The 17131-nt window shown below is 37.1% G+C and overlaps 1 protein-coding gene across 1 annotated transcript in view; it reads right to left on the bottom strand.

Moving 5' to 3' along the window:
• CCDC122 (coiled-coil domain containing 122) overlaps nt 1–17131 on the bottom strand; it is a 38932-nt gene that overhangs the window by 18358 nt on the left and 3443 nt on the right. Inside the window, exons 2-5 of the mRNA XM_006053405.3 lie at nt 12815–12961; nt 12183–12298; nt 4299–4697; nt 3447–3563 (exon numbers count right to left, since the gene is read on the bottom strand). Coding sequence (XP_006053467.1) covers nt 3447–3563; nt 4299–4697; nt 12183–12298; nt 12815–12857 — 675 coding nt within the window. The 5' untranslated portion in view covers nt 12858–12961. The remainder of the gene's footprint in view (nt 1–3446; nt 3564–4298; nt 4698–12182; nt 12299–12814; nt 12962–17131) is intronic.

Raw genomic sequence — 17131 nt, 5'->3', positions numbered from 1 at the left:
GGGACAGCATTTTTCAACTAAAAAGAACAGTTAACCCAGAAATCTATATCCAACAAAAACATCTTTCAAAGATGAAAGGGGAACGAAGACATTTTCAGGTGAAAAAAAAAAAAAAATCCCAAGACTGGCACCAGCTGACCTCTCCTAAAAGAATGAATTTAGAAGCTTGAAAGAGAAATAAAACAATAAAGGAGGAAATCTTAGAACATCAGGGAGTAAGAAAGAATATGGTGGAGCAAAAATACAGATAAATACAACAGACAGATGGAAAGGGCATAGCTAAAGGGTATCAGGTTTCTTTTGAAGTGATGAAAATTTTAAAAATTGACTATGGTAATGGTTACAAGGGCTTCCTTGGTGGCTCGGTGGTAAAGAGTCTGCCTGCAGTGCAGGAGACACATGAGACGTGGGTTCAATACCTGTATTCATATTAAAAACCATTTAATTATGCATTTTAAACGAGTGAATTATATGTTATGTGATTTATATCTCAGTAAAGCTGTTTTAAAAATCAGAATCATGGTAGCCTGAGAAAAAGGGACAAGAGACCTTTCTAGGCATGATGCAGAAGTTTTATATCTTGTTCAGTCATTGTAACACAGGTATAAATTGTCAAAATTAAACAAGCTGCTGCTGCTGCTAAGTCACATCAGTTCTGTCCGACTCCGTGCGACCCCATAGACAGCAGCCCACCAGGCTCCTCCTCCCCTGGGATTCTCCAGGCAAGAACAATGGAGTGGGTTGCCATTTCCTTCTCCAAAGCATGAAAGTGAAAAGTGAAAGTGAAGTTCCTCAGGCATGTCCAACTCTTAGCGACCCCATGGACTGCAGCCCACCAGGCTCCTCCGTCCATGGGAGTTTCCAGGCAAGAGCACTGGAGTGGGTCACCAGTGCCTTCTCCGAAACAAGCTAAAGCCTTACAAATAATGTACCTACTCTTATGACAGCTAGACTTTAATAAAAATTATTAAGAATCTCAAATTTCCTTCCAAAATGCTTTTACCAGTTTATACTCATACCAATAGTATTTTAGAATTCAGGTGGTCCACATCTTACAAATTGTTAATATTGATAATTGACAGGCCAAATTTGGGGCCTCATTTTGGGGCCTGATTTATCAATCCCTTATTTAACTTATATGTAGAGTACATCATGAGAAACACTGGACTGGAAGAAACACAAGCTGGAACCAAGATTGCCGGGAGAAATATCAATAACCTCAGATATGCAGATGACACCACCCTTATGGCAGAAAGTGAAGAGGAACTAAAAAGCCTCTTGATGAAAGTGAAAGTGGAGAGTGAAAAAGTTGGCTTAAAGCTCAACATTCAGAAAATGAAGATCATGGCATCCAGTCCCATCACTTCATGGGAAATAGATGGGGAAACAGTGGAAACAGTGTCAGACTTTACTTTTGGGGGCTCCAAAATCACTGCAGATGGTGACTGCAGCCATGAAATCAAAAGACGCTTACTCCTTGGAAGGAAAGTTATGACCAACCTAGATAGCATATTCAAAAGCAGAGACATTACTTTGCCAACAAAGGTTTGTCTAGTCAAGACAATGGTTTTTCCTGGGGTCATGTATGGATGTGAGAGTTGGACTGTGAAAAAGGCTGAGTGCCGAAGAATTGATGCTTTTGAACTGTGGTGTTGGAGAAGACTCTTGCGAGTCCCTTGGACTGCAAGGCGATCCAACCAGTCCATTCTGAAGGAGATCAGCCCTTCAATTTCTTTGGAAGGAATGATGCTAAAGCTGAAACTCCAGTACTTTGGCCACCTCTTGCGAAGAGTTGACTCATTTGGAAAAGACTCTGATGCTGGGAGGGATTGGGGGCAAGAGGAGAAGGGGACGACAGAGGATGAGATGGCTGGATGGCATCACTGACTCGATGGACATGAGTGTGAGTGAACTCCCAGAGTTGGTGATGGACAGGGAGGCCTGGCGTGCTGCGATTCATGGGGTCTCAAAGAGTCGGACATGACTGAGCGACTGATCTGATCTGATCTGATCTACTGTTAATGAGGTTGGTCATAATTTCCATTGGGTTTTATCTTTTTTTATATATATTTATGTTTTAAAAAGTAAGACTTTTCAAACCATATTCCCAAGGTTCTATGGCTTGTTCAAAATTTGCTTATCGCTTAGTCACTTATGTATGTTACAAATACACCCTCTCAAAACGAGTCTAGTCTTCTTTATTGTTATGCTGCATCTCAATAATCTAGAAATTTATGATATAGCCAAAAGTAGTATTTAATCATGCAGTTTGGATATATGTCTGTGTCTTTTAAAATAAATACTTCTGTAATGCAAATGCAAAGTAATTTTGTCTCTTACATTATCTTTAATCCTTGTGGAAGTCTATGTATGTACATGTTCAGAGGTAGGAATCTAATTTTACTGCAAAACTGTTGTAATTTTTTTCACATGACTAACATTTTGTTTGTTCCATTTATGATGGATTATTTCTAGATTCCTTTTTTCTGCTTCATTAATCATTTTTTCTATTTCTATGCCACATATATGGATTTATAATAAATCTTGATATTTAGAAGGGTAAAAATATCCATTTATTTACATTGCTAGTAAAATAGAAGATAAAATCATGATGTTTCTTAAAGAGAATGTTTTGTAAAGGTAAGGGCTTTTGTCTTCAAATTCCTGTTGCTTTTTCATTGTGTCAAATTAGTCACAAGCAAGTTGAAAATATGCATCTTTTTATTTTCCAAAGTAATTTTAAAGGGTGAAAATTGTTTGCCCTTAACAACATACACTTTTCCCTTTTTGTTCTCCACTCATCTAAACAATGACTATAAGGTCTACCAGTGGCATCTCAAATTTAGTCTCACTTTTAATTTATCATTCAGTTTGTTTTCTAATTGGATTATTGAAAAATTACAGATAGGAAGTCAGAGGTTTAGAATACCAACACTTCCATTGTCTTTACTTTGAAGAGTCTTTAATTTCTGTCTATGAGTGGTCCTTTTTGACTGGATAGCCTCTGCTGTCTATCCATATTAATTGGTTACAAAGCTGATGGAACGTGGAGAAGGAAATGGCAACCCACTCCAGTATTCTTGCCTGGGTAATCCAAAGGCCAGAGGAGCCTGGTGAGCTACAGTCCTTGGGGTTGCAAGAGTTGAACATGACTTAGCAACTAAACCACCACCACCACCTGATGGAATGAAACCTGGAAGAACTCTAGGCCAGACTGAAATAAGACCGAGTACTTAATTTTCTTGAATACATTCAAATATCTGAATATTTTGGGAGTTAGCTATACTTATCTATTAATAGTTTGGATGTATCAACTGTTTTTCGTAGTTCTTTTTGGCTCTCTGTTTTGGGAACTGACAGTAAACTACACAAAGTATGACTACAGTATTAATAAAAGTTTAAAAATGATCCCATAAAACATTGAAATCCAGATATTTAAGACTTACCTCTATTTCTTTTCTTAACTTTTCATGTGTCTTTATTTCTTTCTCAAGAAAACAAGTTTGTTCACTGATGGATTCTTCTACACTTGTAATTTCATCCTTCAGTTTTGTAATATCTTCCTGTATGTTTATAAAATTTAAAATATACATGTCAAACAATGAATCGCCAATAAAATCCAAGATTTCAGTGTTTCTATAATTTAAGACGATTAACCATGACATTTGATTAATACGATTAGAATGTTACTTCTATAGGAATAAGGAACGAGAAAGCATTATTCAAACAAGCAAACCTTAGATTTGAAGATACAGAAGTAAAAACCAAATGAAAATAAGACACAAAGGAAAGCGGAAGTCATAGCGACAACTGTTTGGCAATGCTGTATAGGATATTTTTTTAATTCTTAGGAAGCAATAATATTTTAAGTTTTTATCTCCCAAAGTCTTCAAAGAATATTAAGATGCTTAGGGTGCAATTATTAATTCACATTGTTTGTGTAACAGCATTAAGCACACTAAATAGATTTTAATTGGTCTGGATCCATTAGACTGGAAGCTAGTTAACATTTTTGTGAGTCACACTTTCTGTAACAAATGGATTTAACTGTTCATCTGATTTTGTTGGACCACATATTTTTACTAATCCACAAGGGATTTGGGGATGTTTCCTTTACGCATTTGTACTTTTGACATAGTTGTTACATAACTCATGCACTTACACAAGGTTTTAAAAGCTATGAATCCAGTTAGAGCACTCATGGGTATTTTACCAAGTTAATGATAATTTATCACTGAGTAAGTGTACTCACAAAAAAAGGAATACTAGAAAATGTTTTAATAAGTGACATTTCAAACCTGTGCTTGTCTCATCAGGTGTCCTTCTGGATTCTGGAGATCCAGCTTAAGTTCCTCTTTCATTGTCTTTAGTTTTTTAACAAGGTCTCGTTTCTCATTGAGTTCAGTCATGAATGACCATTTGTTCTCTACCTCTCTCAAACTATCTTTATGTGCTTTTATCTTGGCATAGTATTCATTATATTTTATCATTTGTTCCTCAAAATTTTCTTGGGCTGTTTCTATGTCAGATTTAAGCTTCACATTTTCCGCGTGTAAGGATTTGATTTGATTTTCCAGGTCTCCACACTGAAGTCTGGTATTCTGTATGGCAGCATCTTGCTGATAAATTTGCCTTTCTGTTTCTTTAGTTTCTGCAGAGACAGATGCTATTTGTGTTTCAAGCTCATGAAGTTCATTCTGTAAGATATTTCAACATTATTGTTATTAATTCATGATATTCAACATGAAAGAAAAGCCATTGTTTTGATCCACAGTGTGTGTAGAAAAATCACTTAACATAAAAAATATTTTTTATCAAATATAGAAAAATTGATGCATAGTAGGAGACATGTAATAAAGTAATGAAATTATCATATAATCAGAGAGAGCCCAGGGTTACATATTTCTTATTTTTTAATGTTCATCTAATTCTCAGTATTAAAATTTTATCATTTGTCTCGACATTTTATATATAAAAAATACTTTACAATAATTTTAACAATATATTTATGGGCATCAGAAGTACAAACTAAAGAAAAATTTATGATAAAAATGATAAAACTCTGAGTTAAAAGAACAAAAGATCTAAGTTCTAGTGCCCTTACTGCTGTTTACTAGTTGGGGTGATTATACTTGCTGTGCTCAGTTGCTCAGTCATGTCAGACTCTTTGTGACCCCATGGATTGTAGCCCACCAGGCTCCTCTGTCCATGGGGATTCTCCAGGCAAGAGTACTGGAGTGCGTTGCCATGCCCTCCTCCCAGGGATCTTCCCAACCTAGGGATCAAACCCAGGTCTCCTGCACTGCAGGCAGGTTCTTAACCGTCTGAGCCACCAGGGAAGCCCATGATCAACTAGCAAACTTAATTATCCTATTCAAGCCTCACTTTCTTCACTTGTAAGATAAGTATGAAGGTATATTTATCTTTGCCTCCCATGTGGTACAGCGGTAAAGAATCTGCCTGCCAATGTAGGAGGTTCAGGAAACGTGGGTTCGATTCCTGGGTCAGATCTCCTGGAGAGGGAAATGGCAACCCACTTCCACGATCTTGTCTGGACAATCCCATGGATAGAGGAGCCTGGTGGGCTACAGTCCACAGGATTGCAAAGAGTTGGACATGACAGAGCACACGTAACTCTTACCTCTCTTTTTACTCTTATTATATGATAATCAGGGGCATTTGACATTTCTAACCAGCACCTGCTTTTTAGAACCTACCCAACACTCGTCTCTGTTTCTCAGATACCTCTGAGCATTCCTTCTCTGTCTCATTGGTTCCTTAAAATATAGATTTTCCTCAGGGTGCAGTCATCATAATTTTCTTCTCCCATTCTATCTATACTCCTTGGATAATCTTACACATACTTAGATCTTGAGATACATATATACTGATGATTCACAGAATATAAGTGGCTATTAAGTCCTAGGCCCAGCTACCACTGGGCATCTCAAATTCACTGTCCAAAAATCAGACGACACCTCCCCTCCCGTGGCCCATCCTGTTCTCCCTTGTATCAGTTGCCAATCGTCAGAACCACAAAAACTCTGTAACACACTAGTGTTTATTGCTACCAACTAGTTGGTTCTGTTAACTTCAGGTGGCTTTGTTCAAATGTCTGGAGATCGGCAGTCTGTAAAATGGTTTAGGTTGGCTTCAACTGGGCTGACCAGGGTGTCTTGGCTTTGCTTCACGTATATCTTTTCCTCCAGTGGGCCAGATCAGGTATGTCCTTCTCATGATTATAGTAGATGTAAATAATGGAAGCCCAATTATGTAAAAAATTTTCAAACTTCTGTTAGAATAACATCTGCTAACATGCCATCTGGTCACATGATCAGACTTCTCAGTGGAGGGGTAGAAAGTGTGTCCACCCACTATGGGAGGTCATTATAATGATAAATGGTAAAGGGTGTGGATATACACAAGGATGAATATTTGGGACCAAAAATGCAAACTACCACACCTCTATATTCCCAAACTTAGTTAATGGTATTCTTTTGGGAGCCATATTTAATTTCTCACTTCTGTTTATATTTAGCATTAGTTGCTCAGTCGTGTTTGACTCTTTGCGACCCTGTGAACTGTAGCCCACTAGGCTCCTCTGTCCATGGAATTCTCCAGGCCAGAATACTGGAGTGGGTAGCTGTTCCCTTCTCCAGGGGATCTTCCTGACCCAGGGATCAAACCTGAGTCTCCCGCATTGCAGGCACATTCTTCACTGTCTGAGCGATCATGGAAGCCGTCTTTATATTTAACTATTCATCAAATTCTGTAGATTACTCAGCCATTAAAAAGAATACATTTGAATCAGTTCTAATGAGGTGGATGAAACTGGAGCCTATTATACAGAGTGAAGTAAGCCAGAAAGAAAAACACCAATACAGTATACTAACGCATATATGGAATTTAGAAAGATGGTAACAATAACCCTGTGTACGAGACAGCAAAAGAGACACTGATGTATAGAACAGTCTTATGGACTCTGTGGGAGAGGGAGAGGGTGGGAAGATTTGGGAGAATGGCATTGAAACATGTAAAATATCATGTATGAAATGAGTTGCCAGTCCAGGTTCGATGCACGATACTGGATGCTTGGGGCTGGTGCACTGGGACGACCCAGAGGGATGGAATGGGGAGGGAGGAGGGAGGAGGGTTCAGGATGGGGAACACGTGTATACCTGTGGTGGATTCATTTTGATATTTGGCAAAACTAATACAGTTATGTAAAGTCTAAAAATAAAATTAAAAAAAAAAATTCTGTAGATTTTCCCACCAGTATAACTATAGGCCTTTATTCTTTTTCTTCTATCTAGTATGGTCATCCTCTTTAAATAAATGTATAATTATGGGAGGGAAGCACTTCACTAAGAAGGCAGACCCAGCCTATCCTTTTCTTAACAGAGACAGGAGAGGGAAGTACACTGAAAGATACAACATGCTGATGAACTTCAATCTTTATCTCCAGTTTTGATTTTTAAAATGCCCATCTGACATTCTATTTGGATATCTAACAGACATCTCAATATACATGTTCAGAAGTTCAGTTCAGTTCAGTTCATTTCAGTTGCTCAGTCGTGTCTGACTCTTTGCGACCCCATGAATCGCAGCACGCCAGGCCTCCCTGTCCATCACCAACTCCCGGAGTTTACTCAGACTCACGTCCATCGAGTCCGTGATGCCATCCAGCCATCTCATCCTCTGTAGTCCCCTTCTCCTCCTGCCCCCAACCCCTCCCAGCATCAGAGTCTTTTCCAATGAGCCAACTCTTCGCATGAGGTGGCCAAAGTACTGGAGTTTCAGCTTTAGCATCATTCCTTCCAAGGAACACCCAGGACTAATCTCCTTTAGAATGGACTGGTTGGATCTCCTTGCAGTCCAAGGGACTCTCAAAAGTCTTCTCCAACACCACAGTTCAAAAGCATCAAACTTCGGTGCTCCTAAAAGAGCTTTTAATTTGCAAGCCCAATATGTTCCTCTTTCAGACTTTCTGATTTCAATAAACTTTCCACCTTGGATACTAAAAGACCTAGAAGCCATTCTTGATTCTTCCCTTTATCTTATCACCACAACTTATTTAACAGCAAGCCTTGATGCCTGGGCCTCTAAAATAAAATCCCAACTCACTTCTGACCAGTCTTTGTAGCATGGCCCAGCTCTTAACCGATCTCCCTGTTTCCATGCTTCTTCCCCTCCCTCAAATAGAACTTCCAACACTGTTCTTCAAAGTTGTTCCGGTTATATAGGTTCTTTGCATTTCCATAGGTCTTTTAGAATCAGTCTGTCAAGTTCTCTAAAAAAGTCTGCTGGAATTTTGAGTAGAACTGCTTTTAAACAATAGATAGAAGAGAAAGACCTGATGTGTTAACAATACTGGATCTTATGATTCATGAAAAGGGTATATCTCTCTATTTTGGTCTTTAATTTCTCTCAACAGTGTGTTGCAGTTTTTAGTACACAGGTCTTACATCTTGTCTTAGTTTGCTATAGCACAGCCATAACAAAATATCATAGACTTAGTGGCTAAAACAACACAAATTTATCTCTCACAGTTCTGTAGGCTGGTCAGAGTGTTAGCATAGTCAGGTTCTGGTGAGAATTCTTCCTGGCTTGCAGAGGGCCAACTTCTCACTGTGTCGTTACATAACAAAGAGCAAGCTCTCTGGTATCTTTTCTTCTAAGGGCACTAACCCTACCACCAGGATCCCACCCTCATGACATCATCTAAGCCTAATTACCTGACAAAAACCTCATCTCCAACCACAATCACATGGGTTTTTATGGCTTCAGCATATGCATTTTGGGGGTGATACAAACATTCAGTCTATAATACAATACTTTTGTTAAATTTACCCCTATTTCATAATTTTGATGCCACTGTAAATAACAATGCATTTTAAATTTCAATTTCTGATTGTTTCTTTTAAAATGTAGAAATACAACTGGTTTTTATAATTAATCTTATCTTGCAACCTTTCTAAACTCCCTTATTAGTCCTGAAAAAGTGAAAGTGAAAGTCACTCAGTCATGTCCGACTCTTTGCGACCCCATGGACTATAAAATCCATGGAATTCTCCAGGCCAGAATACTGGAGTGGGTAGCCTTTCCCTTCTCCAGGGGATCTTCCCAACCCAGGGATTGAACCCAGGTCTCCCACATTGCAGGTGGATTCTTATTAGTCCTAATAGATTTTAAAATAATAGATTCCTTAGGATTTACTCAAAAAAATCATGCTGTATGTGAATAAAAACAGTTTTACTCCCTCCTTTCCAATCGGGATATCTTTTCTTTTTCTGTGAAGGAGTGGCTTGAATTATTGGTACCACAGAATGAGCAGAAGTGATAAGAAGACATATGCTGCCTTATCTCTGATCTTAGGAGAAAAATATTCAGTCTTCCACTATTATGTATGTTGCCTGTAGGATTTATGTAGATGCCCCTTTTAGTTGGCTAGAACTTTCTTCTATTCCTAATTTGCTGGTAGTTTTTATCTTAAATTGATGTTGGATTATAACAAGTATCTTTCATGCATCTAGAATTCTCTTTCTAAAACATAAGTTTAATCATTTACTCTTTTGAAGTCTATCAAAACCCTCTCATCAACTCTAAAATAAAATTTAAGCTTCTTTTCATGCTATACATCTCTTATTGCTTCTCAAAATAGACTCTATGTTATTCCACTACCAAACTACTTATAGCTCTATGAATGTACCAATGCTATTTCAGGCCTCTGAATTTTCTCAGTTTTTTGTTTTTTTTTTTTGCCTAGAATATCACATCCTTGTTTCCCTTTAATCCTCAAACCAATCCCATACACCCAATCATTCTAGTGAACTCCAGCTATTCTTTAAAACTCAACTGATCATTCCTTTTTCAATGTTAAATCTGTGTTTATGTCTCTATTGTTGACATACTTCCCTGCATGTAATTATTTGTTTAGTTATTTGTCTCCCTCTTCAACAGATGGTGAGGACTTCTCTGGTGGCTCAGATGGCAAAAGAAAACACTTGCAATGCAGGAGACCCAGGTTCCATCTCTGGGTCAGGAAGATCCCCTGGAGAAGGGAATGGCAACCGACTCCAGTATTCTTGCCTGGAGAATTCCATGGACAGGGGAGCCTGGTGGGCTAAAGTTCATGGGGTCACAAAGAGTCTAATATGACTGACTAACACTTTCACTTTCATTTTCAACAGATGGTGAGTAGCTTAAGAGTGAGGACAATGTTCAGCAAAATGTTTAACAGAAATTAGGTTCTCAATATAAATGAAATAACACCTCTAAAACTCCTTGAAGATTGACAAGTTTTATGGAATGATTCTTTATAGAAATCTAAGACATTATTATTTTTATATTATATCCTACTGTCAACATGTGTTCTTTCCTAAAGTGACTTAGTTTAGTTCAGTCGCTCAGTCGTGTCTGACTCTGTGCCACCCCATGGACTGCAGCACACCAGGCCTCCCTGTCCATCACCAACTCCCAGAGTTTACCCAAATTCATGTCCATTGAGTCAGTGATGCCATCCAACCATCTCATCCTCTGTCATCCCCTTCTCCTCCTGCCTTCAATCTTTCCCAGCATCAGGGTCCTTTCCAATGCATCAGTTCCTCACATCAGGTGGCCAAATTGGAGTTTCAGCTTCAACACCAGTCGTTCCAATGAACACCCAGGACTGATCTCCTTTAGGATGGACTGGTTTGATCTCCTTGCAGTCTAAGAAACTCTTAAGAGTATTCTCCAACACCACAGTTCAAAAGCATCAATTCTTCCACCCTCAGCTTTCTTTATAGTCCAACTCTCACATCCATACATGACTACCGGAAAAACCATAGTTTTCACTAGACAGACCTTTGTCAGCAAAGCAATGTCTCTGCTTTTAAATATGCTGTTGAGATTGGCCATCACTTTTCTTCCAAGGAGCAAGTGTTTTTTAATTTCATGCAATGCAAATATTTACAAGAAATCTATACTACCACATAGTGTAATTATCATATCTGTTGATGCATTAACGCCTAAAACCATATTCAAAATCTGGTCCTACACTGCCCACCAGGGTCCCAGCAAGGATACCTTAAGTAATGTTTACAAGTATTCTTTCATTTAATTATCATGAAAACCTTACAGATAGGTCCTATTATTATCTCCATTTTACAAATGAGAAAACAGAAGCATGGAAAGATTAAATCAAGGAGCTAGAAGTAGCAAATCATCTCCTGGCAATTCAGATCTAGAGTATATTCTTTTCATATCAATGATACATTTAATTTAAAAAATCTTTAAAAAGTAAAAACACTGTTTTCATTTTTCCTTCTTCTGCTTTATTAACAGAATAATTATGTCTATGCTGAATACAAAAACATGTATGGCTTTCAGATTCCTGTGATGGAATTATGAACATATTCTGAAATTTAAGTGTTAGTTGCTCAGTCATGTCCGACTCTTTGTTACCCCATGGACTATAGCCTGCCAGGCTCCTCTGTCCATGGGATTCTCCAGGCAAGAATACGGAAGTGGGCTGCCATTTCCTTCTCCAGGAAAAATTTAAGGAACACAGAAATGTTCCTTATCTATCTGAAATGTTCATTGGCAACTAGTAATTTCTAAGCCACATCTTTAAAAATACTGGCTTAAAAACTTAACCTTCCTTCAATTCAGCATTTTAGGAAAAACTATCAAATAAAGTTAAAATAATTCTATGTGACCACTGTGTTTTATATGCTTATCTATAGTATGATGACACTGTTGAATCTCTGCACAATGAATAGGTAAAATGTTCCTAAAAACTGGAATATTCATGTAGATTTTACTTAAGGATGTTATGTGTGCTTAGTCACTCAGTAATGTCCGACTCTTTGTGACCCCGTGGATATAGCCCACCAGGCTCCTCTGTCCATGGGAATTCTCCAGTGAAGAATACTGAAGTGGATTGCTATGCCCTCCTCCAGGGGATCTTCCCAACCCAGGGATCGAACCCAGGTCTCCTGCATTGCAGGTGGATTATTTACCATCTAAGACACCAGTGAAGCCCTTACTTAAGGACACAAGAATAATTTAGAAGGTATAAATATGAACATTAGAAATGTTATATTGCTTCCTCAGAAGTTATTAAATTTGCTTAATAACTAATTTAATATAGTTTTGAAGAACATAAAAACTCATTTACAAGACTTGGTGAAATAGATTACCTGCAAATGGAACAGAACTTTTCTGTTTCTTTCTATTTCTGATGTTTGTGATTGTTGTTGCTTTGCAACTTGTTCTACAGCATCGGTTAATGACGATGTGTCTTGTTTAGCCAGAGCTAGACAAAAAGAATAAAGTACATAATAAAAATCTAAACACAAACATTGTAAGAAACTTATGTTTCATCACCCCAAATCATGAAAATTGTGATGTTTTCTCATTAATAAACTAAATTTAGGGTTGATATTCTTCCCTTTCTGACTATAAACAAAACTAAAATCAAAGGCCATGATAATAGACAATTCAAAGTCACCTACTGCAATACTACACCTGTTCCTTTATGGAACATTATAAATATTTTGATTGTCTTAAAATTTTTTATCCAGACCATCTGCACATATACTATAATTATAGTGCTACCATAACAACTATTTCTCAATTACAGTTGATGAATTTTCATTATAGGCCTGCATTTTCAGGTTGTTATGCCTTTTCTAAATACTCTAGAAGCTTCCTCCTGGCAGCTTTCCTCTATTCTAATTTGCTACTAATTTTAACCCAATTTTCCTATCACACTACTTTTTCTGTTACTGCTCATCTTTCAGCTCTATATTTATGAAAGGTGCTTCATTACCTTCTTTGGGAACTCCTTGACTCTTCCTTTCGTTTTCTGACATTGTTGTGTCTCTTTCCACCTTTTCAGTTCACCTTTTCTCATACAAAATAATCAGTGCTGATAATCTTTCACTTTTATTTTTTTTGTTGTTATGTATTAGTGATCCTGAAAGTAAATTAACTGTCAAATGTGTCACAGGGATGGCGATGACATTCATCATCAGTTCCAAGAATTAAAATACAATGATTGAGTGAGAGATTGGGGAAGAAAGTAGAACTTTCTATGGAACTTGCTTGTCCTGCTTTTTAGCTGTTATGACCCTGAGAAGTTTCTTAATTTATTTGATCATCAATGTCCTCGTCTGTAAAACTTCACAGGGCTAGTGTAATAATGAATGCGGGCTTCCCCAGGTGGCGCTAGTGCTAAAGAATTCACCTGCCAATGCAGGAACCACAAGAGACGGAGGTTCCCAGAGACCTGGGAATGTGGGTTCCCAGAAGTGGGTCGGGAAGATCCCTTAGAGTAGTAAATGGCAACCTACTCCAGTATTCTTGTTTGGAAAATTTCCTGGTCAGAGGAGCCTGGTGGACTACTGTCCATGGGGCCACAATGAATTGGACATGACTGATCACACAATCAGAGAAGGCAATGGCACCCCACTATAATGAATGTATGTAACACACTCAGCACAGTATCCGACATATATCTTAAGTAAATAATTATCTCCAGTACTATTGTGAAGTGTATTCTAAAACTACAACCAGAATCTGTGAAAAACAGTAACAAGATGGATTAGCAATGGCATTCCTGTCCAGTGCCAGCCAGGGTAAGCCTCACACAGGTTTAAAATCACCAACCTCCTCTATACTTAGGAGAAACTGATGAGATGAAGGGGGAGATATTTTTCTATCTTGAAAGGTGAAAAGAAAGAGTTCTTTCCCCTACCAGGGAGTGAATGCAATGAATGAATGCTGAGTTGACAGAATTAAAGACATTACCAGTTTTTGGAAAAAGCATATCTGATTTTGCCTGTCCATTCCTGTACAGAAGAAATCACACAATTCTGCATGATTAATAAAAGGAATGTAATGTTTCTGCTTAACATTTGAACATATGGATTTTTCTTTTTAGATAACATCTTTTTTAAAAAAATCTTAGTTGATTTTTTATAGAACTTGTGAATCTTTCCAAATCATACTAAAGTCATGATAAACTTTGCCAGCCAGAAGAAGTAAAATATTATCATAACAGTAAGGCATGTATATAAGGAAGCTTCCACAAGGAAATGTGCAAAATCACTAAATATCTTTCTAAAGATTGCTTAAATATTGATACAGAGTACTTGTATACTAGTTACAAGTGTTTTTAAAAAACAATATTTTAAAAGACTGCAATCTGATAAAAACAACAACAAAGTTAAATCACTTCCTAAGTCAGGAAACTCAAATCTATCCAGAAATATCTTATCAAGCTAAAGAAGTCCTGAGAGAAATACTCAACAGTGTCATAATCACCTCTGAGAATATATGATTCTTTCCTGTTTATTCACATTACTTCCTTTCTTCAAACCTCACTTCTGAGCTGCCTCCTCCAGGAAGTCTTCCCTGATACTGAGTCCATTCACTCTGTTCTTGCCATTGCTCTATGTCTTTTCTGCCCCTAGATCAATGCCAATGAATCCAAGCTCTTTAGCTTTTTTTGTATGGGTTTCATGGTTACAGATGTTATTCTTAGTGTTACCTATGTTGAAAATGCATACCGTCTACATTTATACTCTCAGTGAGTTCTCTCAATTGATTATAAAGATAAACAACTAAATAGTGCTTTAGTTTTTTGCCCCACTGTTCTAAATGTTTTAGATTTTTAAAAAATGAACATTTATATAGTGCTGATTCTGTGCTATGTGTGGGAACTCTATAAATATTCAATTTATAAATATTAACTTATTTAGCCCTATGAGGTAGATACTACTAGGTCTTGGGGTAAGGGCTAATCTTGAACCAAGGTTGAGCAACTGCTAGTTTATTAGGTAAATTCTTTCCAACCTGAGACTCAGATTCCTTATCGATAATAGTAGCAGCCTCATTAGATTACTGTGAGGATGAAGTGAAATAATGAATGTATTTAGCAAATTTCTGCCACTCAACTATTTCTATTCCTATTACTGAATTTACATTATTTTATACTGTATTTCCTTACTATATTATAAGCTCCAGGAAGGTAAATACAGTGTCTTATTCATTTTCATATTCTCTACAAAGTATTTGATGAAGAAACCAAAAAAAAAAAAAAAGAAAAGAAAATTAGATTTTTAGAGTAAAAATAAAGTAATTGGTACTTTTGGATCTCTACTCCTGAAGCAGCATACACTGAAGAACTATTGGGTGATGTTTCTTTAAACAAGCTATTCATGAAAGGATATCTAGTTTAAAATTGAGAAAGTAATTGTTTTTTTCCAGATCTCCCTAAAATGGACAAAAAATAAAAATGAAAATAAACTACTGCCATCTACTGATAATTCCTTACAATTGCATAAATCAATGAAAACACGAGTTTAGAGATTAGACAATATCAGTTATTCTTTCAAGCCACATATGGGGTACATATATATATATACAAAACATTGTGGGAAATATAAATATGAATTAAGTGACTCTGATTTTAAAAATAAAAACCTTATAATATCTACAGTATTTGATAATAGACAAGTATTACATGTAAAAAATCATTTAGCAAAAACACTTTCAACTAAATAACTAGCTTTACAGAAAACAATGCAATGGAAATACTATAATAAACCACCATGTCCTATATTAACTACTGTTGTTTAGTCGTTGTCATGTCTGACTCTTTGAAACCCCATGGACTGCAGCACACCAGGCTTCCCTGTCCTTCACTATCTCCCAGAGTTTGCTCAAATTCACATCCATTGAGTCGATGATGCCATCTTACCATCTCATCCTCTTCTGCCCTCTTCTCCTTTTGCCTTCAAATATTAACTATAGCCAATATTTATTAATTACCTGTAAGTATTTCCACATAGTGGGGTCATTCCTGGTAGCTCAGTGGTAAAGAATCCACTGGCCAATACAGGAGACATGGGTTTGATTCCTGGGTTGGGAAGATCCTCTGAAGGAGGAAATGGCAACCTGCTCCAATCTTCTTGCCTGGGAAATTCCATGGATAGAGGAGCCTGGCAGGCTACAGTCCATGGGATTGCAAACAGCCAGACATGACTCAGTGACTAAGCAACAGCTTTCACATAGATTATCTGTTTTATCCTTCAGAGCAGTCCTACAGTCTAGACATTATTTTTACCTATATTTTGAAAATAAGGAAACTAAAATTTGGAGAAATTAGGAAATTTGCCAAAGTAGGAAGCATGAAATTTGAATTAGGATCCAAATTAACATTAGGTATTTAATATGTACTCAGGCATTGTAATAAACAACATTTGTGCACCATCTCATTTGAATTCAAGAGGCAAGTGCCTATAATTGGCCCTTGGGAGGAGATTTTTAAAAGGCCATGTTTCCAGCTTTTGGAAATTCATCATCCAGTACCTCCCTCTAAGTTAATGAACAAAATAAAGCAAGGCTGTGAAATCCTTCCCCCCACCCTCCCAACCCCGGAGTTTTGAGAGCTTCCGGCTTAAAAGAATTAAGAGGCAGCCATCCATGTGCATCCATGTCACATAAACATCATTTTTCATCCAGAATGGAAAATACTGCTATGTGGACCTGCCAGGTAGTTTTAGTTAAGTTTATAATTTCCTCCCACCTCTTTTAGAGCAAATATTTTATGAGAAAACAGGGAGAGAAAAATTGTGTAGATAATTTTCAAATGGCTATGAAATTGCCTTTAAAAGTTTTTGTTTTCCAAGTGGGAGAGGAAGTTTAATACCTCATGTTGATTTCGACTGGGGAAGCTAGAAAACTAACCTGGGGAAAGATAAAAGTGTTCCAGGAAACTGAGACCTAAAAAAACATGATGGAATCAGTTCTGGATGGCTTAGTTCCAACAAAAAACTAAAGAGGCATCATGGGAAAAATATAACATACTGCACGTATTAGTAAGAATCAATAATACACACAATTCAGGTAAAAAAGACTATTTCTACCACAGGTTTTCAAGAGAAGCTAGAACATCAGAGTCATACCAAAAGAATAAATTAATTGAATCATTAAAATTAAAAAAATTATTATAATATCATACCTATTATATGGCATAGTCTTAGAATCTACTGAAACTAGGGATTATTCTCTTCTGTGGCTAGGCGATGAGATTAAAGTTTCAGGTTGCTGAAAACAGAAAGTAACCAGAGGATTGGTACTA

This window comes from Bubalus bubalis, chromosome 13 (genome assembly GCF_019923935.1).
Source record: "Bubalus bubalis isolate 160015118507 breed Murrah chromosome 13, NDDB_SH_1, whole genome shotgun sequence".
In the NCBI taxonomy this organism is placed as follows: domain Eukaryota; kingdom Metazoa; phylum Chordata; class Mammalia; order Artiodactyla; family Bovidae; genus Bubalus; species Bubalus bubalis.
The sequence above is the reverse complement of the archived record's forward strand: the minus strand, read 5'-3'. Positions and strand labels throughout refer to the sequence as shown.